General features: G+C 38.1%; 1 protein-coding gene across 14 annotated transcripts in view; it reads right to left on the bottom strand.

Annotated features, from left to right (window-relative positions):
* The window catches only part of FNBP1 (formin binding protein 1), a 99,111-nt gene that overhangs the window by 52,940 nt on the left and 21,911 nt on the right, over positions 1-24,260 (bottom strand). For all 14 annotated transcript variants that reach the window (XM_085325252.1, XM_085325260.1, XM_085325248.1 and 11 more), the window contains exons 2-4: positions 13,608-13,723; positions 7,181-7,237; positions 4,391-4,538 (exon numbers count right to left, since the gene is read on the bottom strand). In XM_085325252.1, the coding sequence (XP_085181378.1) occupies positions 4,391-4,538; positions 7,181-7,237; positions 13,608-13,723 (321 nt within the window). The remainder of the gene's footprint in view (positions 1-4,390; positions 4,539-7,180; positions 7,238-13,607; positions 13,724-24,260) is intronic.

Below are 24,260 nucleotides of genomic sequence, written 5' to 3'. Positions count from 1 at the left end.
TCTTCCTGCTCTTTGTTTCAATATTTAGCAAAAAATAACTTTAAGATCAATTTTTCTTCAATGAGGTTTCAAAATAGAAGTTCTAATTAAAAAAAATTTTAATAAATAAAACATTAATTGGTTAATCTATACTTGATGATTCAGAAAATTGGAACATGACAGATGGTTTAGTAAGTCATACGGAAAACTGCTGTCCCTAATTAGTCATACACATTTCAGCAGCAGTAACAGTGACGTGCTTAGAGCAGTTGATAGAAGAATATTGCCCTTCTTTCCAAAATGAATGCCCAAACTCCACCCTAATCAGGCTTTCTATTTAAAAACACTCAGATTACAAGCAAGACACCAAATTAACGCATCACACTGAACACACCAGAAGAACATCTGCAACTGTGGCGGTCATGGCAGCTTATGGATCACGATTTCCTCCAGACTTTCTTCTGTGTTCATCCCAATCAAAGCACACATAAAACAGCAGTGCCAAAAGTTTATGTTCTTAGCTCTGCTGCAGATTAAAAACAAACAGCCCTGCCCCCCCCCCAAACAGTGAAACAGACTATGAAAAACAAAGTCCTGCAACAGAAGAAAATACAAAGGGAACATGTAACAAGGAAAATATTCTTTTACAAGCACGTATTTCTCCCAAAGTGCACAACTTTCAGATAAGGCCCATGCTACAATATTAGCTCACGTGAAAAGCCACAAGCAGGTAAATTCTGTATATACTAAAGTGAGAGTTTTATTTTTATGAGTGTTCATTGCTCCATTTCCCCTAAATTCCCTTTTAATCTATACTCAGGGCATCTAAATATGCTAGCAATCACCATACCAACTTTAAGATTTCTCCAAAAAAAAATTTATCCAAGCATTAGACCTACTAAATAGCTTAAGACACAGCATTACCCAAAACCAGACCACACTCACTGCATGACCACTGCTGTACTCCTTTTTTGTGCGTTAAAACACAATATAACTAAGATGTTCCAGGGTACTCTGAACCATCCTTATTTGGCCACATTTTAACTGGATGTCTCCATCTGTGACTGAGCTCAGAGGGTAAGGCCCAATAATCTACGTTTTGGGTGATCTCACAAGAGCTGTGAAGACCTGAGAGATTTTTCAGCACACTATTAAGTTGCTCATATGAAAAGACAGTGGATTAAATCAACTTTTCAGAATATAAAGATTTTTTTTATATAACCTTTTTAAATAACCTCTTAGCTCCAGAAATACCCAGTTATAGTACTGATCTGAAGTAAAGGAAGAACAGTTTTAAAAGGAACAGGGAACGCATGTAAAGACATACTGTGTGCTTAATTCCTTTTTATTTTTAAATCAACTCATACAAGTCACTGTGCCCTTTTCATTGCCATGCTGACTGGGTTTGGAACAGCTGTGGAGAAATCCTGGCTGCAGTGCACTCAAAGACAAAACTCTCATTGACTTTTGCTGGGCTCAGATTTCATCCATGGTGATCAAAATGCTGGGAGCAGCTAGTGAGTTACCTACAATACAGCGCCTGTCACTGCCAACACTATCACAATAAGGAGCAATGGGATATTTTTGCTGAACTTCCTTGGTGTACAAAAGGGTTTACATACCCACACTATTCACAAGAGCCAACAACAAAAGCTTGGTAGAAGACACCTCTTCACTTCTTCCCARCCTTTTGAGTGCATCGGTAGAGAAGCAAGATGGAGCTAAAAGTATCTTATGAAGAATATTACAATCCAGTGATTTTCCTGAGGAACGGTTGTCCAATTTTAAATGAAAGGATTGCCCAAGTCACACACAACATCAGCAAGATAACAAGGATGCTCATGCCATATCAAAAACTGACCATGTGAAACATTTTACTCATGAAAGGCTGTAACAAAGCCGCCTTGTTTTTCTTCGGAAAGTAAACAGCAATTGACCTCATGTATTAAATTTAAGATTTGTGCATCTACAATCTGTTTATATTAGAAGTAGACAGGAAAAAATATTTTTGTTAGTTTATATGCACAGCACATGGTTCCTCTGACTACATTCTATTTCTGAATTTTCAAGAATGATGTAGAACAATGCCTCTTCATTTTCTTTTTTTCCTGTTTTCTGCATTCAAACTAGATCATACCAAAAGAACAGTTGCCTTTGACTTTTAACTGGCACTCTCAGTTTGTATCAATAGTCACTAGAGTTTARAACTATTAACATATCAATTCTTCCTTCAATCTAAACTCTATTTTTGTTACAAGCGATTCTTAAAACAATAACAGTGATTAAAGCATACGCAGAGACTGAAATTAGAGAATACTATTCTTCCTCCAATWTCCCAGTTTCTTTAAATTTTGCAATAAGCCTTGTTAAATGTTTTTCTTCTGACCTACAAAGACAGGAAACTGCCTCTAGAGAAGAAATCTTTGTTTCCAAGAATAGCAATATGCTCTTGAGGTCTTATCTCTCTAGTTTATAACAGTAGCATAAGCAAGACATAGTCTTGTGAACAGTGACATGAAATGCATGACTATATTTGCACACTTTTATTCTTAATATTGTGGTATAACTCCATTCTCCCGGGTCATCTTCAAAGCGAGCATTATTCTTTGTAATAGGCAATCATTACCTAGGTCTACCCTGACACAGATTATAGGAATATCTAAACCAAATTGATGTTAATTGGACCAGAATTGTCTCCTCTTGAAGTGATGCTTTTCAAGGAAAACACAGTTATAGACCACTAAGACCGAAGTTTCTCAGGCTTCAGACAAAGACTAGATCAGCTGCACAGGACAAACGGAACTTGTCACTCATGCCTACTGGGAGATAGGCCAACAGGGACAGTAAAAAAAAAAAAAAAAAAAAAAAAAAAAAAAAAAAAAAAAAGCATAAAGCTAAAAGACACTTTGCGGCAGTAATATTTATGATAACTTGCTGTTTCATGCTATATATGACAGCTTAAGTCCTTATACAGAAATTTTACTGGAAAACTTAACTCAGAACTGAATAACTTCTAAAGTATGGAGGCAACTATGCATTGTGCTCTTATTCTCAGCAGAGCAGTGCTGCCCTTCTACAGAACAGTCAAACAACTCTGCAGGAGCAAAGCTACAGGGATGCTGGCAAGAGTCTGCTAGGCTGGCCTGCTCTTTGAGTGGTTCTGCTGAACCATCTGGCTTCAAGGCAGTAGGCCAGAAGGGCTGGCAATGGATTCTGTGAGCTCGAATTCAAGTACGACAGTTTGTTTGGAGCACATGTCCCCCACACTCAAACCTTTTCTATGGGACTAATCGTGTCCTTAAAAACTGYGCACTCACAACCGTACTGAAGTATTGTAAGAGATCAAACCCATGGGCTTCTCAAAGGATGACTAATGTAAGTACTAAAAACTAGGGTAGAAAGAAGAAATGATGTTTTGATTTTTAAATCCCTCAGTAAGAGTTGGAATGAACAACTAGAGGCCAGTACTGTGTTCCTTTTAGTTCCTAGTAAACACTGCCTTCCAGATCTTGCAAAGTTTGGTTTTGGATCAGTGGAAAAGAAGAGATGCCATCAAAACCGAATGCCTCCATCTTCCATAAAGATGGTATCTGTGACAATTCTGTACAAGCCTTGCRGTGATAAGAAAACTAGAAGATGTACAACTGATGCCCCAACAGGCAAAGAAATACTTGGTAATTCTTTAGAATTACAGACACACTAAGATCAAGATAGTGCAAGAAGTGGTAAAAGTGAGGAACCTATACTATGGTAAGTTTCGCTTCACTGGACATCTGGGAAGAACTGAAACAGCGCAAGGAGTTCTCCCTACTACATGCTCAAACATTGCACATGAAAAACAAGCAGGATGTATGCATAGCTCCACAGTGACTGCAAGGGCAAAAAAACATCTGTAACAGTGTAAATATTCAGGTGGACTGTCCTATGCAAGAATGCATAACATCATAAAATTCGGAGCACTGATTGATCTTTGCTGCTAAAGATATTTAACTTTCACAAACAGTCTTTGACTGATTTTTCTTACAGCCCTGTTATGATCAAAACAACATCATACAATGAAGCATATGATCTGTCACAGGCAACCCAGAACTCTCCCAAGCTCCAAACCATGCCAGAGAAAAAAAAGGAGATGTGTGTCGTTTCAACAGTGTCAAACCATTGCAAATTTGCAAACTGTCCCACTTGTTCAAGGCATTCTCCGAAGACATCACTATCTGATTTTATAACATATGATTCAAATGGTTTGGTGACCTGACCAGAACATGTAACCCGTTTTCTCAATGCTTGGCTCAGTAGCAAAGCTCGTGTTTATTAACTGCATGCTAAATCTGTATAACATTGAACTCCCTTATCACTAATTAGCTGTCTTAAATAGGAATTAATCATGAATAATTAAAAAGCATTCAATTACCGATTTCCTCTCTTGTTTCAGCTCCTGCACATAGCGTGTTAGCTCCCCAGTGATAAGAGAGGTCATGTTCTCTGAAATTACTTCATGCTGTCCAGCATAGTCATTCATTTCATTTAAAGTAGCTAGGAAGGCTCTAGTTGATGTGTACCTGCAGAGGACAAAAACATATGTTGCTTTTAATCCCCCCTTTTTTTTCCCCAGGACATTCACATTGCAAAGGGAGGTTGCATTCTTCTTAAGCATTTAGTATTACTGTGCGAGACTGAACACGGATCAGCGTACACTGACTTGAAAGAATCTCCCAAAACAAAGCCTGCGTCATGCTGTAACAGTTCTCTGACAAATTAATCTTGATATAGACACAGTTTAATATTGGCTACTAAAATACCACAGTTTTAGAGTGATGGATGTTTTTATCAGCACAGCTCTGGGACTTCACTATTCTAAATTCTATTCACCAAATATTTTCTAGTTCTACTCTTTCAAGACCTACAATTCAGTGCACTCTGTCTGATGAAAACTAATCCCCCCAAAAGGCTAGTATAGGACAGAGAAGAAAACTTTTCAAAATCTTATTTGGATTTAGATTAGCTACAATTTACTGATAAAGTTTTCAAAAAGATACAATGTTAGCTGGGTGCTCATTGTCTATCCATGTATTTTAGTGTCTTCTATTGTGAGATTATTTTATATGAAAAATAACCTTCAATACAACATTCTGTGTGTTATTAAAAGGAAATGAACATCTGCGCACACAATTTCAAAGATAGCAGATTGTGCTACTGGCATGCACAGCACTGACTCGACAGAACTTCATTTAAATACTGCAGGACAGCTTGTGCTGGTCAACTGGAAGAGAGCAGTTTTAAGTACTACACTTGCACATACTAGAAAAACCTATTAATATTAGATGGTAGCAGTATGCACCATTAGCAGCACCTAAAGGAGAAAAAGCAAAGCAAAAGCAGAGAGAAGTAGAGCAAATGGTGGTAKGAATGGGGATGGACAATGGCAGAAGAGCAAAACAGACAAAAAAAATGAGAACAAAAATACAATCCAGTATAACAGCCACATTTGTAGTCAGGTTATGCAGTTTCAAGAGAAATCTCCAGCTGCAGAAAATGTAGGATAAAAGCCAATGAAGTACAGATTGAACAATAAGCTTGAAAAGGCAACACTTTTAGATAATCTAAAWGTAGACAGTGTTCCAAGGTATCCAAAAGTCACATGACAAATCACCAGCCATTATTCAGAGGCACTGTGGAAAATATGAGGTGAATGATATATTTAAAGGGGCAAAGGATGCACAGGATCTGCTGTGCCACATCACATGGACCATTTCATTCCGATATCCGTTTTTCCAGCAACGAYGGATGTGTCCAAAAAGATCGCAGTAATAAACTCAAAATACCCATTTATAGCATAACTACCCAAAGAGAGATTTTTTCCTAATCTCAGGTGTAGATCAAAATAGGTGTATGTGCTGGTAAGATATTCTTCCTAATAACCATTCTCACAACAGTCTTTATTTGGACCCATATCCCTATAATATATAAGCTTCCTTGTGTAAATGGCAATATCTCAGGAAACAATGACATAAATAGGTCATTCCAAACAATGTTACTAAAAATAAAGACAAAGCTAAGCTTGTTATCTTAGTTAATACGAATCACTAGAGGAGCTGTACACAGCAGCTAGGAGGTCTGACCCAAAAATCTAAATACAAACATACAGTTGGACCCAAATCCAAACTTGTTTGAAAGTTTTTTAAATTTTAGGGCAAAGAGCTCAAGTGTGCTCTTAGGCTCTAAAGATAGAGAGCAGCCTCCTGCAATATAAGGTTCCGAGGCTGGAATCTTCTACAATGCCTTCTTCCAAGCTGATGCATTACCAAATACTGAAGTTGAATAACTTTAAAGAAGTCAGAGTACTCCAAAGAAAAGGTTACAACTTTGGCTATGGGACTGTTCTTTGGAAGGCTTCTCCTCTAAAAAGCTATCCTAAAGACCATCTTTGCTCTCATCAAGGGCAAGTACATTCTCCACTATATATGATCTATCATCCTCCATATGCATTTCCCTAGTGTTAGTCAGTGAAGGAGCTGTGTTTTGACACTGCTGTCACTATCTGTAAGCACCACATTAGCCCTTTCCAGTAGGGAGATGCACTCTGAATACTTAAGTCAACTGTAGATAGCTGAGGCAACACAATTTCTTCCAACAGCACCAAGTCATGTGGCAACCCACTGCAGGATTCTGAAAGTGCAACTATGTCCCTTCACCTTATTCTTCAGAAATTGGCAATTTCTCCTGAGGTGTCATAATATTATCCCTTTAGCAAGTCGCTAGTCTGTGCTATCAGTCCATTTGAGTAACTTAATACTTATACAGAATGCTCAAGTTTTATGTTAGAATTAATCTAAACATTTCTGTTCCTGCTGAAGCTAATTAGAGTCTGGTCATTCACTTCCAAGAATAAGGATCATCTAGTCTGGCTGGAAATTTTTAAAGGTACCTAAAAAAACAAAAAAAACCAAACAAACAAAAAAAAACCCAATGCATCTAGCAACACTGACATTTAAAGAAGTAGTAGTTAACAGACCAAATCCAAACTTCTTTGAAAATCCATTCCTAATATCTGCAGTAGAAGGCTATTTATGATTTCCTTTACATTCTTACTAATTATCATTTACAGAGCCTTTGGTTTACAACTCGACTTCTAGTTCGTGACCTAACCTTTCTTTCTTCCTCCATCAATGCATGCTCACTTAGTGGTCAATCATGAACATACCTGTATTCTTCCTCCTCTTTGGAGTTCTTTTTGGGCTGGTATTTCTTTGAAAGGTTCCTAAAAATAAATACACACATATAAATAAATTAAATTATAAAGACATCTCCCTTAAGATAACTGGACAGCCTTTGCATGCACATACTTTCAGATACTGTGGGGTTTTCAGTTTTACTTGCAGTGACTAGATATCATCAGAAGTATGATTCTTCAGTATGATTAGGTTTGACTGACATTGCAGTAGCACGCAGAGCACCAGGCCCCACTGTGCTTCAGTCTGTAAAACTGCAATAAAGTAACAGATTCTGAAGCTGAACAGTTCACAAATTAAGACTATATATATATAAAGAAAAAAAAAAGAAGAAGAAGAATTCAATAAGCCTGAGTTCCAGCTCTCCTGATGCATAATCCCCTCCACCTGATCTACGGCACAGACCCTTTTACAGTCCTTATCAATACTGGGTCTTAGGCACACAGACAAGCTATACAAACTCCACCCAGCAGAAGGTGCTACTTCATATTCAAAGACCAGCCAGCTCAYTGAAGTGTGATTTGCTGCAGCAGATGACACATACGAAGTTTGGCTGCCATTTACAGGGTACTTTCAAGCAAGAACAATAATCTCAGCAAGGCTGTGAAAAGCTGCACTAGGATAATAAACGGGAACATTTTGTGATTATCAACTGATACTGGGTAAAATTTGATTATCCAAATTAGCAGAAATGACTATTTCTTATTACTGCTTATCGAGCTACTGAATCCATTTTAAGACAGTGATATGTTTTTCAACCGACCATATCTCAAATAAGAAGTTGAACATAATTCAGCATATCTGACCATTGTTACACAGCTTTCCTCTTTCTTGAGAGCCAGAACTAAAYAGACCTAACCAGTGGCAAATTAAGGATTTAATTAACGGTTTAATTAACTGTCCAGCAGACCCTCAATGCACTTTGCTTATACTTAAAACTCAAAATTACGATGCTTATTTGCAGTGTAGCACAGTGTGAACTGTGAACCTTTTACATAATGCAAAACAGAGAGCTGAAATAAATCTTATTTGGCAATTTTAAAGAAACCAGGGCAGAACTTCAGGTAAAATACAAGTAGATCATTTAACACAAATCCGGAGCATTGTCCTATCAGTTCCACAGAAATAAACAGCTATGATTCCTACAATAAATACCTTTTTCTTTTCTTTACCTACTCCTGCCTTTTCTTAAGAGCAGAGTTCAGCTCAAACTAAGGAAATCAGTCAGAATCAACTTAACTTCTACACGATTATACCCATTCCCTCTTTTATTTGGGAACAATAACCAGTAAGTTAGGACAGAAGTTTTACTGTAGCTATTCAGATATTGCTCAATGAAAAAGACTATGAAAAATGCCATCTATTGAATGGTCTGGACTGATGCTTTTACATTTAAGAGGAAAATGTGTATTTTCAATACAGTAGACTGAAATCTAAGGTAACAAAATACACCAAATCTAAGGAGATAAGCTGGCTGACTATCAGCAAGTTCTTCTGAAGTGACTGGCTGTTGCTGCTCCTACCATATAGGTTTTCAATAGTAAAGTGGGCCAACTTCTCCACAGCATTTTGTCTCAGCTCTTAACGACTTCCTACAGAAAGAGCTTCTCTCAAAATTAGTTGGGCAAGCTGTGTTATTATTTGCAGTCGTGCTTACCTATTAAAATTAATGAAGTCACACTCATCAGCACCACTGTAAATGAAAGCAAAATCTGGCCAATGAGTGTTCTGCAGTTCAAAAAACAACCAAGTAGTACTCACTTTCACCTATATTCCCATTTTATTCTAACAAATATATTTCCTGCAGTTTTTTTCTGCTAGAGATGACAAAAAAAAAACTCTTAATTCTGATTTCAGATATTTTAACTACAGTACACAGAAATTCATAAAGAGCAAGGCTACTTTATTAACAACAGCAGTAGTAAGAATAAAGCAAATTATATCAGACTATAGATGACAAGACTATTGATATATCTGTTGCAGGGTTTATGAAGAATATCGCTGAAGTCAGAATAATTCTATTGCAGTCTCTTTCATGCTGCTAGTAAGTAAACTAACAATATTCTGCATGATGCTTATAAGCATGCAAGAGAACAGGAAAGGGAGAAGGAGATACTGAAATTAACTGGTAAAATGAGCATGGAACTTTTCTGTGCTGGGGTACCAGGATCTTCCACACTCTGAACTCAGCCCTATTACTCTATGCCTTCCTGCAGCCAGCTAGCCCCTCTCTGTTGCACTGCTGTGAAAGGGAAAACAAATATTTTAGCTTTATAAGGTTGTTTTAATCATTACAAAAAAACATACAAATGATACTGGTGGAATCTATCTAAAGTGCTATGAAGTTTCGTTGAACTGACTATAGAGAACTCTTCAGAGGGTTCCCAGAATGTGGCCACTTGAAAGTAAGTTGTTTTTTCAGAGAGATAAGTCACTTCCTATTGTATGTTGGTTTTACAGCTAACAGGGAGACAGCAGAGCCTCTTGTCTCACCTTTCTTATATCTTTTATTCTTGCAAGGGAAAAAGCATCTGCCCAAATGGAGTTCTAGCCAAAATTCTGCCAAATTTGCAAAGAAGGTATGTTTCCTAACATTTGTCCCTACTAGAACGCCTCCAAATAAGCATGTCCATTCCATCCTCTGAAAAGAGGATGCCCTGAAACAATTAACTTTCCTCTTGTTCTGCATGTAGCAGTTTCAGTCAAAGAGTATCAGTGTGGCACTAATTCTGGAAACTGTTCTGAATAATTAAAGTTTTATAGCCTTCTTGATACACCATAGGAATGCCTGCCCATAACTGTTAAAGAGGAAAGAAAGAAGAAAAAGAAGAAAATGCCCCTAAAGACTAAACTTATTAGTTTAAACTCATTAGTTCAGACATTTTTTCCTCACACACACACACACACACAGAATGCACATCTCCCTGCATTGCCAGTATTGTGCTGTCCAATTAATCCTGGCATGCACAAGTACTCTAGTTCTGTGAGCTTCTGAAGTATAGACACACCTCCGGGTTAAGGCAAAAAAGACCCCTAGCAAACAGTACACTTCCACTGAAAAAGGATTCAGAAAGTGTGTGACAAGAAATAGCAACTGACTTAAACATATTTGATTCTCTATGTATTTTATAATGCATATATATGTACACACATATATATATAAAATACAGTACACACATGTATATGTAAAATATGTATTTGAGTTCTTCAGAATTTTTCTTTCTTTAGTTTTTCAGATTATTTTTAACCTGAAGTAAGAGTAGTATAGGGTTTTGACCAGGATACACACAGATATGAGAACTGATACTGAATCCAGTAAGAAGCAGTAAGAGACTCTTCTCATATTGAAGATAAGCATGTAACTCTGCAGTACCAAGACCAGAACACTGGCACTTCCCAGGTTCAAGCCCATGAAGCCATTACACTTTCAAATCTAACAGCTAACAAAGACGCAAGTAATGCATAAAAATAAAGATCAAGAATAAAAGAGCAGTTCCGAGAAGATTCTGTGCTAGCTGCTCCACCTGTCTGTTTCTGATTCATGTTTCTATTTGCCTTTTGCTCTGCATCATCTTTTTTCTGCCTTTCCAGCTTGTTTCCTCTGCTCCCTCATTTCCACTTCTTTCATATCTTTTCCTCTCTCTTTCACAGTTCATTATCAGTCAGAGGTTCTTGATTCTCAGATTATCTTGGTGTCTTAAGCACTTCTAAAAATGCCTTCCTCAAGGCTATCAGTAAGCCTCCTATTAGGCAGGCTTTTGACACGCTGACCTGCTGACACTCAGAGTTTGCATGCTATAAAGTAATAAGTGATTAGGGGAGGAGAAAATGCAACACTGCTTCAACACTCAGAAYACAGCATCCAACATGTCAAGATCCAAAGGAAGGTCAAAACAAAATGCAGACACAGATAAACACTATCACAGTTTTCACATCCCTCCCAGCCTAATCTAGTTTAGCAAACAAACAATTATAATGTAAAACCATACGTAAGAAAACAATTATGATAAATTTGAACCTGGCTATCAGATCAAGACTAACTGTAAATGGTACAAGCAGGACTTGAATAGTGCATGCACACTAAGGAGGTGACATTGGGGATTTTTTTTTTCCACTGGTATAGTCAAATATATCTGATGTATCCTGAACATACCTAGAGGTAAACAAAGTCTTCGATAAATATGTGCAGAATTATAAAGAYAAGGGAAAAAATATTTTAAAACAGAAGCCAGTTAAGTTTCAATATATGAGCAGGCTGAGATATTGATAGTCATGTATGAAGAACAGCTAGCTAGGGAGCCCAGACCAAACAGAAAACAAGTTTCACACAAGGAACTGAAGAAGTTCAGCACTTTTTCTTACACTAAAAATWAAACTTTGAGTTATATTCACCACCACAGTATCTTGTGTTAGCATTTCCCTTTTTAAAGTATGCCTGAGTGTTATGATGTGCAGTGATATGCTGCAGTCCTTTCATACTAAATAGATGTGATACAAATCAGAAACGTTTGCCACAGGCCAAGGAAGATATATTAAAAGCTTTTTTTTTTTTTTTTTTTTTTTTTTTTTTTTTTTTATTGCCAGGACTGTTTTATCTCAGTATTTGACAGGTCTACATTTTTGTTTTTTCTTTTACATCTCTAATTTCTTACATGGCTCCAAATGCCATTGTATCAAAGGGCTCCTCAGGGATGAATATATTCATCCTCAAATCATAACCACAGTTGAAGGGAGAAATGCAACTATGTATGGAGATTTAAAATAGAATGAGAAGAAACAAACTGACCAAGTTCATTCTGGAAGTCTGGTACAGAATAAGGAACAGAACTCTGCAGTTTGGAGTCTCAGGACACCTTCCTGTATCTGAGATTATCTCCCACTTTCCTTAATTATTTTTTTGGTCTTCCTTGAACTCCTCACATTAAAATCCATCATCTCAGTATGTTCAATGGTTTAAGATACGTTTCCTCATTAGATAGACCAAATCACACAGATATTCCGTTGGATTTTCCCCATCCACTCAAACTATTTCAGTTCCCTCTGCCTCTGTAATTCAGTCTCTTCTTATTGCCATAGGATGCGAGTGATTTGTTCCTATACAACTCACCTTCTATTTCCTGCTTGAAAACCCTGGGGGGTGGAAACCCCCCAGGAATCCTTGGGGCATTCCCCTGACACACAACCATAAGAGCAGGGTTTTAGCAACACACCAGCTCTTTGTAAATAATAGGTCACTGTGCATCTCAAAAGCAACTCTAACACAAGCATCAAAAATTCTGATTTTTTCTTCTTCTTTGGACATTGTGTTTAGATATATAGAGATCAACCAGAATCTCAAGTCTCAATCTCCACAAACACTGCGGGAAGAAAAGTAAGAGTTCTGTGCATCGCAATCAAGTAGAAAACAGTACAGGACGGGCTAGGAAGCTTTAGCCCTGCATTCCCCTCCCCAGTTACCATCCATTCCCTGCTCCATCACCTTCTGCTTTATCAMTGAACTAGCAACTGCCAGCCGTATTGCACCATGGCCTCTCTCCACAGCAGCAGGACTGCATATTGCAGCCTCACCTAACCCTTGTTTCGGCTCCGTTTCTTCCAACTACCTGGGAAAGTAGAGCAGAAGCTATCCATTGCAGGATGTTCTTAGCTTCTATTCCCTCCCCCTTCTTCCCCATTTACACTGGATCTGACCTTCAGCAGTCCAKTTTCTGGGTCTGGATCAAATTTTATTCTTATCTACAGCTTGATGGTCCAACCAGAAAAGTAGAATACACCTATCCGGAATTTCTAGTAATATAGCTTCTTGAGATAAAACACAATCTCTGCTCTGTTCAACAGATACATCACAAGAACATCAGCAAGATTATACAGCTGTCGAAAGTCGAATCATATGCTTCAATCTGGCTAATTATATTGCCCTTTCCAAGGGCAGACTGACTTTTTGACCTGCAGTTTCACCAGCACCCGTACAACAAGAGCCTTTCTTATGAATGCAAACCCTAAATTTGAATAATAATTTGCTATTAGACATTTTGCTGAATTCCTAAACCTCTTGGCCCCTTTGTGCAGTCCCAATTTCATGGAAAAAAAATACAATAGGGGAAAAAAAAACTCAAAACCTTAGCTATTTACCATGAATAAATCATGAATAAGCCCTAGTATGCTACTCAGTCATGTAAAGTTTCTTTTACAAAGCATTTGATTGGTTAGCAAGGACAATAAAAGAATAGTATCCTAATTTTACCTTTCTATTATCTAAATTAAAGTTATTCTCCAGCTAAAAGCAATCTTTATAAACCAAAAAAATTGCCATCAAAGAAATGGTAAGCTTACAGATGGGCTTAAATAGACTTATGGACTAAACAAATGCAAAGTMCTGAACTTTATTTTTCAACTTACCTAAGCTGTTTTGCATAGCTGAGTTCAATTTCTGTTCTTTCTTTTACAAACTTGATGTATTTTTCCAGAACATCAATACCCCATTGCGTGTGTTTTTCTAGGTTGTCAAACTGGTCCTGCAATGAATCAAAAAAAATAGTTTAGTCTCACTGAGCTTAGAGATAACTTAAAAAAAAAATTCCAAAGTGCACATCACCATAAAGAATGTGCTACTAATATTTTCCATTATTACAGTTAGACCTTTTTGAAGCATAGTTTTTTTTTTTTAATCAACTAAAGTCTATCTTTTAGTGAAAGAGCAATTCAGCAACATTGTTCATGCCTCATTTTGGAACCAATTTTGTTCTGGAAATCCTGACAATTCCACTGAACACAATATTTCTAATATAAAGACATACTTAAACAGAGGATAAGAAATGAAAACTATCACTAGCATTTTATTTTATTCTAAAGAGATAACATAAATCCCATGAATTTGAGGTCTACTCCTACTTAATAATGCTGATTTTAGGCTGAAAAAAATATTTATACTTAAGACTTGTTAGTGTCATGCTTTAGAATATTGTTTAGAACAGCTGAACATCTTTCTACAGAACAAAATTTACTTCTCCTACAGCCTCATGTTTGTTTCTAAACCAGAAAACATATTAACAAATGATATCATAAAAAAAGACGTTAGCTATGTTTACAGTAAGTCTTCTTGTCTATCTCCATTTATATACAGATTCTACTTTGTTCTTCAAAATATTGCTGCCCTTAAAAACAGTCACACATACTTTCACTAAAATCTTCTTCAATCAAGAGCACTCCACAAGTCAGTCTGGGGTTTCCAAATGCCAAGAGAAATTAAGCAACCCTAAAATCCAGATTAATTATTCAGTCAACTACTTATTAATATCTGCAGAGCTCATTTAAGATTCTTACTTTTTCCAATTTACTTGCTTCAATAGCACTCAAATTCCATGTTYGTCTATACAATACAGCATTTCCAAAGTTAACGTTTCTACAATATTTCAAATGTGTTAAATTGTGCTATACTGAATACTTATCTTGACAGAAGCATGACGTAAACTAGGTCTTTAAATACCAGCCTGATTTATTTTGCATTAGGTCACTTTGTTTCACACAGTAAGATAAATATAGCTTTATGAATCTACGGTACAAAGGTTAGATTTACAGTATCTTCCAAAATCTGTAYGCAGCGATAGATTTGGGCAGATGCTTAGCTGCTGTAACTAAAGCTTCTGACAGACACAGTGCTTCTTTCCATTGGCCAAAGATTTGGTGCTGTGACTTTCAGTCTGTACAGCTATCATCAAATATCATCAAACCAGTATAAACTCACTTCCCTAGATTCGCAGAACAGAAATACAGATACTACTACACAATTTAGTACATGAATCTGTTTCTTCTAAGTAAATACCACTTTGCGTACTGGAACAAACAGATCTGTCTCTGAACGTAGATTAGATTGCTATCAGGAGAGAGATCCTACCAGGACATGACAAAATAATCACGCATACAGAAGCTGCTAGTTGCTAACAAAATCATTCTAGTGGTATTTTGATTGGAAGAAATCAGAACCACATTGAAGGAAATCTTGCAAAAATCTACAAAGCAGCTAGTTATAACAGCAGGCAGAATGCTCTGGTTTAGCATAAGGAGAGTTTTTAAACCAATTCACGCAGACCAGACCAGGCTTCAGTTTAAATGAAGTTAGCTTTAGTCAACTAAAGAGGCACTGGGGGGAGTACAGCAAAAGGGCAATAGTCTAAAGTTACAGAAACAGTAAAGAACTTCTAAGACCCACACGCCAGGAACTAAGAAAAAAAAMCAGTTAAAGTCAACTGGAAAAGGTTCAAAGTACACGGAATAAAATCCTGATGTCCAGCAAAATAAGTCACCCTTAAATCAAAGYAATATCTTTCAGACAAAAAGAGGATGTATATATTCTGCAGAAAGGGAAGATGTGCAYTAAGCCAGTATGTATTTGCATATAGATGAACCCTTATTTCAGACTATTTCACAGCTGGGAAGAATACAAAGATGACACGGTAACATCACTAACACCACAGATCTCTTCTCTTCCTGGATGATCCAGTTCAGAAAGAAACACGGTGTGCTGTCCGTAGCACAATTCCAGCACAAAGAGTCAGYTTTTGCTCTCAGTTTCAAATATACAATCTCCAAATTTCTCAGATTGTGCTGGCACCAAGAAAGGAGTGCACAGATGGCCTTTAAGGTTTCTGATAAAGAGGACTCATAGCTAATCCAAAACCTTGCCTTCCACAATCTACATATTATTTAATATAAAAATATGCATATAAAATAAATACCCCACTAGGCAGCCAATTAACCCCTATTTACATGTATTCACATCCCCACCCGCCCTGACTTTGTAAAGGAAAATCTCAGAGAGGGAAATCAACTCACTTCATTCCTCTATGCAAGTTGCACCACCCTTATCAGATACACCATACTAATAGCCAGACAGCAACATAGTATCTTATAGCAGCCCTATCCAAAGCAGAAAGGTCAGAGTTTCCCATTAGCGTGGARTGTCTTTCAAGGAGATTTTGCCCTCTAGAAGAATTAAAACTGTGCTGACTGTACAGAAGGACAGAGCAGGTTCACCCTTAAAAAGCAATCTTGGTGATGGCTCATCTATGGTTCTATTTGTTAAACAAAAATCTCTAGAAGCACAAACCTCTTTCATCACCACGACYGCCTCTATTTTCAGAGCATTATTTTGATGAAAATGTGAAAAAAAARTGAAAATGGCTCCAGGTGGTTGATTCAGTTTGATCTGTTATCTCATAGATCAGTCTGCTGGGCTGTTTCAGTGGCCTAAGAAAGTCAAGTTTGGAGAAAAAAACTCCATGATGTGCAGTGCAGAGGTGAATACATAGCGGTGCAGCTGTCTGACAGACTAACCATGAGGAGATGCTAAGTTTCTATTTATAAAAGTGAACAAAGACACTTGTCCTGCAATGAGCTGTAACCAGAAGAACCTTAACTAKATAAAACATAAGCATTGACCTCCACTACCACAAAGACAAGGTAAAATTTATCTCCTTTCTGTAGTTTTTCCTAAATATAGGAGTTTCTGCTATTTTCTGGGCATTGAACAGTTTTGTCCAGAGTGCCATTTCACTAAACAGCCAACGCCTCACTGTGATATTTTTATTTTGGGGTCAGTTCTCTGTTTTCGATTCTCATTTTTGTGTTTCTTAAGAATGCACTGTGGAAAAAAAAATGTCAGTAAAACTGRGAACAACTTTCCTTATTGAGCATGAGATTCCAAGGGAAAGCCACTGCTGTCAGAGAGAAGACCCTAACACTTACACGTCCAAATTTCATAGCTGAAGCTAAGCGAAGTCTGTATGTCAAAGCTAATGAGGCATGGGACAAGAGTACAAAAATGCTTTGATTGAAAGCATAACCTTTAAATCACGCAATCCCAGACTGTGGCACACACAGTAAATGCAGAAACTACGCTTGTAAAAAGGAGATTTGAAGAACAATTAGCAACAATATCTTGAAATAATCAACATTTTAAAGATTTCTTTAAAATGACTTTGTTATTTCCAGCAAAGTTCACTATGGAAATGTGTTACCATTTGTAATCTGAAAAGTTAAAACAAACAACTGTATCAATTTGGCCTAGTTTTAGCTGCCCAAGCAATGGCACTTTCATCTTTTTGCACAGACAGTTCCATGCATCCAAAATTTCTTAAAAGGAGACTACTAGAAAATTGAGTGAAGTTCTTTAAAATTGCTGTATTCTAGCAGTGTTTTATTTAAATTTTCATTGAACTCCAGAGTTATTTCACAGCTCAAAATAATTTCTTAATTGATATTAATCCCAGCAGAAAAGAAATCACAAAGAGGGCAACATCAGAAGGTAAATCAGTTAGCACCTTGGTTACCCGAAGCACTTGCTGCATTGCATGCAATAAGCTTATACTTAAACAGCATCTTTGAAAGTCCTCCTGGGCTTTTACAAAGGCCAATGAAGTATCAATGTCCCACTGAAAACCAGTAAGAGGCTGATGGCTAGGGATACATCTACCTTACAAAAAAGTAAGGGTGCAGCTTGAAGATTTATCTGTTCCAACTCTGAAGGAGCTTGCTCTGAGCAACCAGGAGCAGCATAATCACAGCAGCACAAAGTGCACCATCCTTGCCTAGGCTGGATACACATTCAGCAGGTAAAGTGTGCCACTACAGCTACACAGGGTCAGTCACCAGCTGGAAGCTGGCTCAGGTACCTTCAAGAACTGCTGTCTCAGCATTGGATTTCAGTCTACACATTCTCCTCTGTTTGTGCAGCCGCCTCACCCCTCCAGTTAGGAATGGCATTAGAAAACAAATTCCACAAGGCTTTTACGTTCTTTGAGAAGAGCAAGAAAGCAATGCAGGAAGCATGAYGCAGTGTTCCGGGAAAACACTCCCACGAGACCCCAGGGTATGTGGGTGGGGATGAGGGAGGTGGAGGAAAGGTCATCTTGCACATGTTTTCTTTAKAACAGAAGCACTAAAGTCTTTTCTAGAGGCATTCTTTACCTTCCTCTGAATCAGAGACAGGCTTACACACAGCTCCCAGCATAGCCTTCATGTTATTGTCTATATTGTTTGGCCCTCCAGTCTGCCAAACCTCAAAGTTTCCCACTTCCAAGTCTCTGTACTGACTCACTCACTGCACTATCAACAGCCTATTAAAAGGAGAAGTAGTCTTTTGATTGACAATCCAGATGTGCACATAACTAAACTTCTCACAGAGCTGTAAGGTATTCTTCTTCCTCAGATTCCCCTCGCTTCCCTATGACAGCTACACTAGCCAGTGCAAACGCTTCTTGCCTTCCCCAGACAACGGAGGAGTCTGAATAGACAAGCTGACCCATGTGTGGGTGGAAAACCAGAGTTTCCTACTGCAAGAACTTTGGGGAAAAAGAAAAAAAAAAAAATAAAAATAAACACACACCATAGTACATTCACACTTGTTCAAGCATATGTTAAGCAGTGAACAGGTATTAAAAAACAAAAAACAAGTAATTACCTTGAATGGGAAATGGACATCCAAATGCCTGTAAGGGCTTTGAAAATTTCATCCCTAAGGCAGCRTGTGTTTCTAACTTCATTTCTATTAATTCTCTCCTAGTATTTTTACTATGGTCCACATAACATTCATGCATTCCTTCTGAAACTCTACTGCAAGCTTCTACACTGACAATGCTTAGAATGGAAACAGCCATGCCTATTTGTTTTTACTCATCATAACTGTTACTTAAAACTGGCAAATTCTCTCACTTCTCCACTGTTCTGTTGAAATTGCACTCCTCAGTGAAACAAAGCATTTTGGGAAGAAGAAAGGTTAGCCATCGAAAGAAAGCTTTCTTCCTATTTCTAAGCCACATAACATGAAGTGCAACTAATTACTGAGCAACAGAGAAAAAGAAAGAAAACATAATTTATTTGGTCTTTGAAAATGAGCTCAGAAAGATGCTGCTTGTTCTTTCAAGAATGCTTTCATCTATTCTGAAATAGTTCAACACAAGGCTTATATAAATCCTATGATGGATGGGACCTTAATTTGTCACTATTAGGCTTCAGCATTAACAACTACTACAACAAAGGTRGTGGGCTCACACTTCCCCTTCAGTTATTAGTTTCAGGCCCTCTGTAGCGAGACAGTACGTACTTCGGTGTTTCTATGCTCTTGATGTCTGGTAAGCATTACTCATAAACAGAAAGGCTAATGACTTGGAGTCAAACTTCACCAAACAGCTAGGCCAAAAGTTCTGCAATTGCAATTTGGTTTCTATTGTGAACAAAGCGTTAGATTCTGGGACACTGCCAATAACTGCTGGAATTTTTATCATAATGTCATCTGTGCAAACCTGCTCAGATCAGATGCAGGTGGCAGACTGCAGTATATCAGTAAGCAGGCTAAACTGTCCTTCTTGCTGCTGCTCTCACAGGCAGCAGTGCAGGAGTGGGGAATTWGGCATGTTAGTACAGACACAAGCAGGGAAGACAGTGTGCTACAAATTAATATGCTCCTTTAAATTCCATGGTTTAACAACTTTAAATGAAAAAAAAGAATAATAAATGATARTTCTTCACAGGCTCGGTACGCTAGCAGGATACAATAAAGTTTACATGCACAGATACTCTGAGACCTACAACGAAGCTATATGCAAATAATAGTCTTCAGTCAAATTAATAATAAAGGAAAATACATAAACTAYAGACTACTACTGCAAGAGCCTTCCAGAAAGCAGAGGTGAGAGGAAAATACAAAAGCATTTCAGCATCTGTTGACTCAGCTACTACTGATGAAAGGCAACTTCCCACACAAAATTTGTCAGTTAAAGTTAGTGAAATCCTCAGTTAATGACAAATAAACAAATATCTGTTTATACATATTAAGCATGAAATGGAGCACAGGACACGAACCTTTTGCTTCATGCAGCACAGATAAGAACTAACTGCACTATAGAAAACAAAGATGAAGAGGGATGACCATTTCTTTTTRTTCTACATTCAAATGTTGCTGTCGCTTTAATGGTTGTTTTACAGGGCAACAGAAGGACATATTACTATATACAGTTCTTGTTTACAGAACTATTCATCACATATGTTTTTCCTGTAGATTTTCCCATTTATCTGCATGCTCCACTTCATTTTATTCTTTAACTAGGGAATACATTCTTCCTGACCTCTCACCTTAAATGGGCGTAGTATTTCAGCYTGAGTTAAACCAATACCTCAGAAAAATCCATCCTATTCTCCCACCTCTACTTCCTCTTMATCTCCACCTTTTAAAGTCATTTCCATAAAGCCTGAAATATGTTTAACTATTCTTTTATCTCTTCTGATTTACATTAGGACTTGATCTGGACACAAGAAAATAAAATCAAGATTCTCTGCTACACCACTCGGGAAGCGAGTGCATTTCTGACTATGTTCAGATAAACTCCTTCTAGTTGTCCTACTTATCCCAATAAACATTAAGAATTAAGCAGTTTCTGATCTACATTTCAACCTTGAAGTCYTTCTCTTTTTACCACTTTGCTGAAGCTGTAAAGAAACTAAGTTCTCTAATATTCACGTCAATTTTAATTTGGATTTAAAATAATGCTGCCCCAGTATAATAGCAAGACCGTTTGCACAGCAAAGAGTAGCACCTGGACCAACACTATTTAATTGCTCCTGAGACCAAGCACACTCATTCCCACCCAAAAAGCCACCTTCCACAAACTCAAGAGTGACCCCTCCTGCCAATTAAGCAGAAGTACTATCTCACATGCAGGCTTCTGCCATACCCTAACCCTATCCTGATAGAAACTCCACTCAGGACAAACAAGAGGGACTCTGGGGGGGAAAAAAAAAAAACAGCCTGAGCATACAGCCGAGGGGGCAGCTTCAGGAGACTAAAACGGAATTTGCAGACATGCTGAGCAAGGTCAGCTGTTCTCCCATCTACAGTAAAGCCACACAGGTCCATTACCCATTAACTAAAATGCCGAGTTTGTCTTTATGCTAGTGCAGCTTAMAACCTCGAGTTTGTCTTTAYGCTAGTGCAGCTTACAACCTCATTAGAGAAGGCAATTCACAGCAGGCCCTAAAATGCAGTGTAAGTTGCAGAGCTCCTGACAAGGAACAGCATTGCAAAACAAGACCAAGTTTGAAAGGGGGAAAGGAGGGAGAGCGATGCCCACAGAAACAGCACAGGGTATCTCAGTTCATTAACAGGCCACTTCCACCTGCTTGACAGGTCACTGGGAGCACAGCCTAACCATTGGCATTTGTGACCCACTTTAACACCTATTATGGAAGCCTTGCAAACCTGACACTCTCAGATCACAAGAGGAAGCTTTCTGGGGTGAGTACAACCAGTGTCATCAACTGCCAGGTTTTCACACACACGGGATGTTTAACTCTCATCTGAAAGCTCAAACCATGAGCTGTACTGCTTCCTGCAGCAGCTAGGAGCCTGAGTCACTCCTGCTGCTTGGCGGCGGGTGCAGCAGAGCCTGCCTCACAGCAGCAGCTGCACAAGGCAGGGGCAGGTGCAGCTCGTGGCGGCAGCCTCCTCTCTGCTCCACRGCTACAATAGCAAACTACCACAGCCTACTCATACTGGACCCCAAACCTTCTGCCTCTGCCATCCTGGAGTCAAAATGAGCCTTTTCCTCCCCCTTAGCATGACATATCCTGCAAAGGATGTGGTGAAGCAGAGGTTGTGGTCCCTCCACAGCAACTGGGCAAATAACAACGCTAACATAGCAGCCCGGAAGGAAGGTGTGAAACCCGCCACCTGAGAGGGGATGTGGTTGCTGATACTGCAGTGGCTTTCAGTAGCTGCTATGAGAGGTGAGACAAGGCAGAGGAATGATTAATTCTGGAGAGTGAGAAGGCAGAAGGAAGTGAATACCTGAACTGGAACAGGAGAGCTGATGAGCAATAGGTGACTAAAAGAAACAGCATCTGAATCAAAGGATACTAGATAGTATCGGGCAACAAGGCTGTCCTTCATGCACTAGGAGGCCTGGCTTTCTTAGAGCAGAGAAGGTTCTGATGTAAAATTACGTTGGTTACACACCCTGGTAGGCACGTGTGGGTGAACATAACGACAKACACTACGTGGACTTCTGGGAGGTATTTAATTTTCATTCAGACCACTGATTTCCTGAAAAGGTTGTTACAGATGTCAACACAAGTTATTTCTTGGTATCAGTGGGAGATCAGTGGGCTCCAAAGAAAGTTGCATACATCTCTCATATGAGGAAATGTTCATCTTAGATGTCAAAATGTCACACTATTGAAAAGGAATATTATATTTTTCTTAGGAAAAAAAGCCTCACAAAAAAATACATTGTTTGCAGTATCCAAAAGATACTTTTCGTAGATCACCATGCTGCAGCAGCCATTCATTTCCTTCAAATAAGGTTATATGTTTTGAGGTTTGAGGCACTGCATGACTTCACCACAATGAGAACCATGTGTCCAAAGCAGACTATTCAGAAATGAACACTCCTTTTCAAGCATACAATTCTGCTTATAAAATTCACACAAGTAATCCCAGAATGGGATGAGGTTTTGTTTTAAAGTACATTATAATGCRCAAACTACCACTTGGAAGTGAAGGATATTACAAAGCTCTTAATGGTGAAAATCTCAACTAATGCCAGAAGTAGGGTCAGAATATACCAACTATTTTGATTAAATAACTGCATTTCAGTCTTTTCTTACACACGTTCAGTTATTTAAATTGAAGACAAATACGCAGGTGCTGCTCCTCCTTTTGATACTAGCACAATTCCATTGACTTGAACGGGCTTACTCCTAATAGACGTGGAGATAAACGGAAAGCAGACTCTAGGCCTTAAAATCTAGATAATTTTCCTCAGAGTCATTAACTAAGCAAAGGCTTGTAACTGCTGAAACCTGCTAGGCCCCAGGGAGAGGATCGTTGCATCTCTCATTAGTATTAATGATACCCACACCCACGAAGCTCATTTAAAAAACAAAGAAGCAAAAAACAATGCTAGCCTCTTCCTCTGCTCATCCTGGGGGGAATAGGAGTGGGAAAGAGATTCAGCTTTTGCTGACAGTATCCAGAGCAGCAGACTGAAAACTGCAATGACCTAGAGGTATTCACTGTTCTGTTCCGTGTGTTATAAACGAGAGCTTTGAAAATGAGCAGATTCTGGTGTGTATCACTCTGCTGCCAGAATGGTATAAATTATGAACAGAAACAGAGCTCCACATCYGAACTGCCTCCCGCAGGAGTTGCAGCATGGTAACAATGCTAAATATATGCTGTTATTGCTCCACTAAGATTTTTCCAGTTGACAATGTTGCAACTTTTCACTGCTGCCCAGCACCATACCACTTGCCTGATTTAATACACAGCCATTCTTTTATTCTGAAATAATTTGAACAGAGGGAATTTTCAAACCAACTCCCAGTTAATCTTTTGGTGCCTGGCTATATATTTGGATTAAGTGTTGACTGATTTTCATCCTCTTCCCCCCCCCCTCATTCTGTGAACCTCGCCCTTAATACTACCAGCTGTTAAAACAAAGATCAACAAGATCTCTTGCCCACACAGTTTCCCCTTTGGGCAACTGTGTACTAATTATTAAGAATGAACTATACAGAGTTCCTGCTTATTGCACAATAAGTAGAATAGGAAAAATAAACAAGCCTACCATTACATTTAGAAGACATCAAAAAAAGAGATTCTGCCTCTTATACAACATCATACTGAGGTACAATATCTACAAGAACAACACTTCAAAAACGTAGTTGTTTGTGGTAACATATTCTTGKCAAACTAGCTTTTTGCCCAATTTCTTGGTGAACCAAGATCATGCTGGATACACCATATATAATATCTAAATGGTTCTATGCATCAAAGTAGATGATTTTGTTAATAATCTGATATCAAACCTTTTCAAATGTGAAGGCTACTCTAAGCATAGAGTTGGAGTTTAGGAACACCAAAATTTCAATCCCATTCCATTCAATGTCTTTAGAGTTATATTTGAGTACACATATAAATAAAAACCTGTTTATATAGAAATAAAAATAAATGTATAAAACCTAAAAAAGTGACCACGTTAAATCTTGCAAAATAAAGTC

This window comes from Rhea americana, unplaced genomic scaffold, assembly GCF_003343005.1.
Source record: "Rhea americana isolate MKP2758 unplaced genomic scaffold, rheAme1 scaffold_97, whole genome shotgun sequence".
NCBI classification, from domain to species: Eukaryota; Metazoa; Chordata; class Aves; order Rheiformes; family Rheidae; genus Rhea; species Rhea americana.
This window is presented reverse-complemented; position numbering and strand designations above follow the sequence as displayed.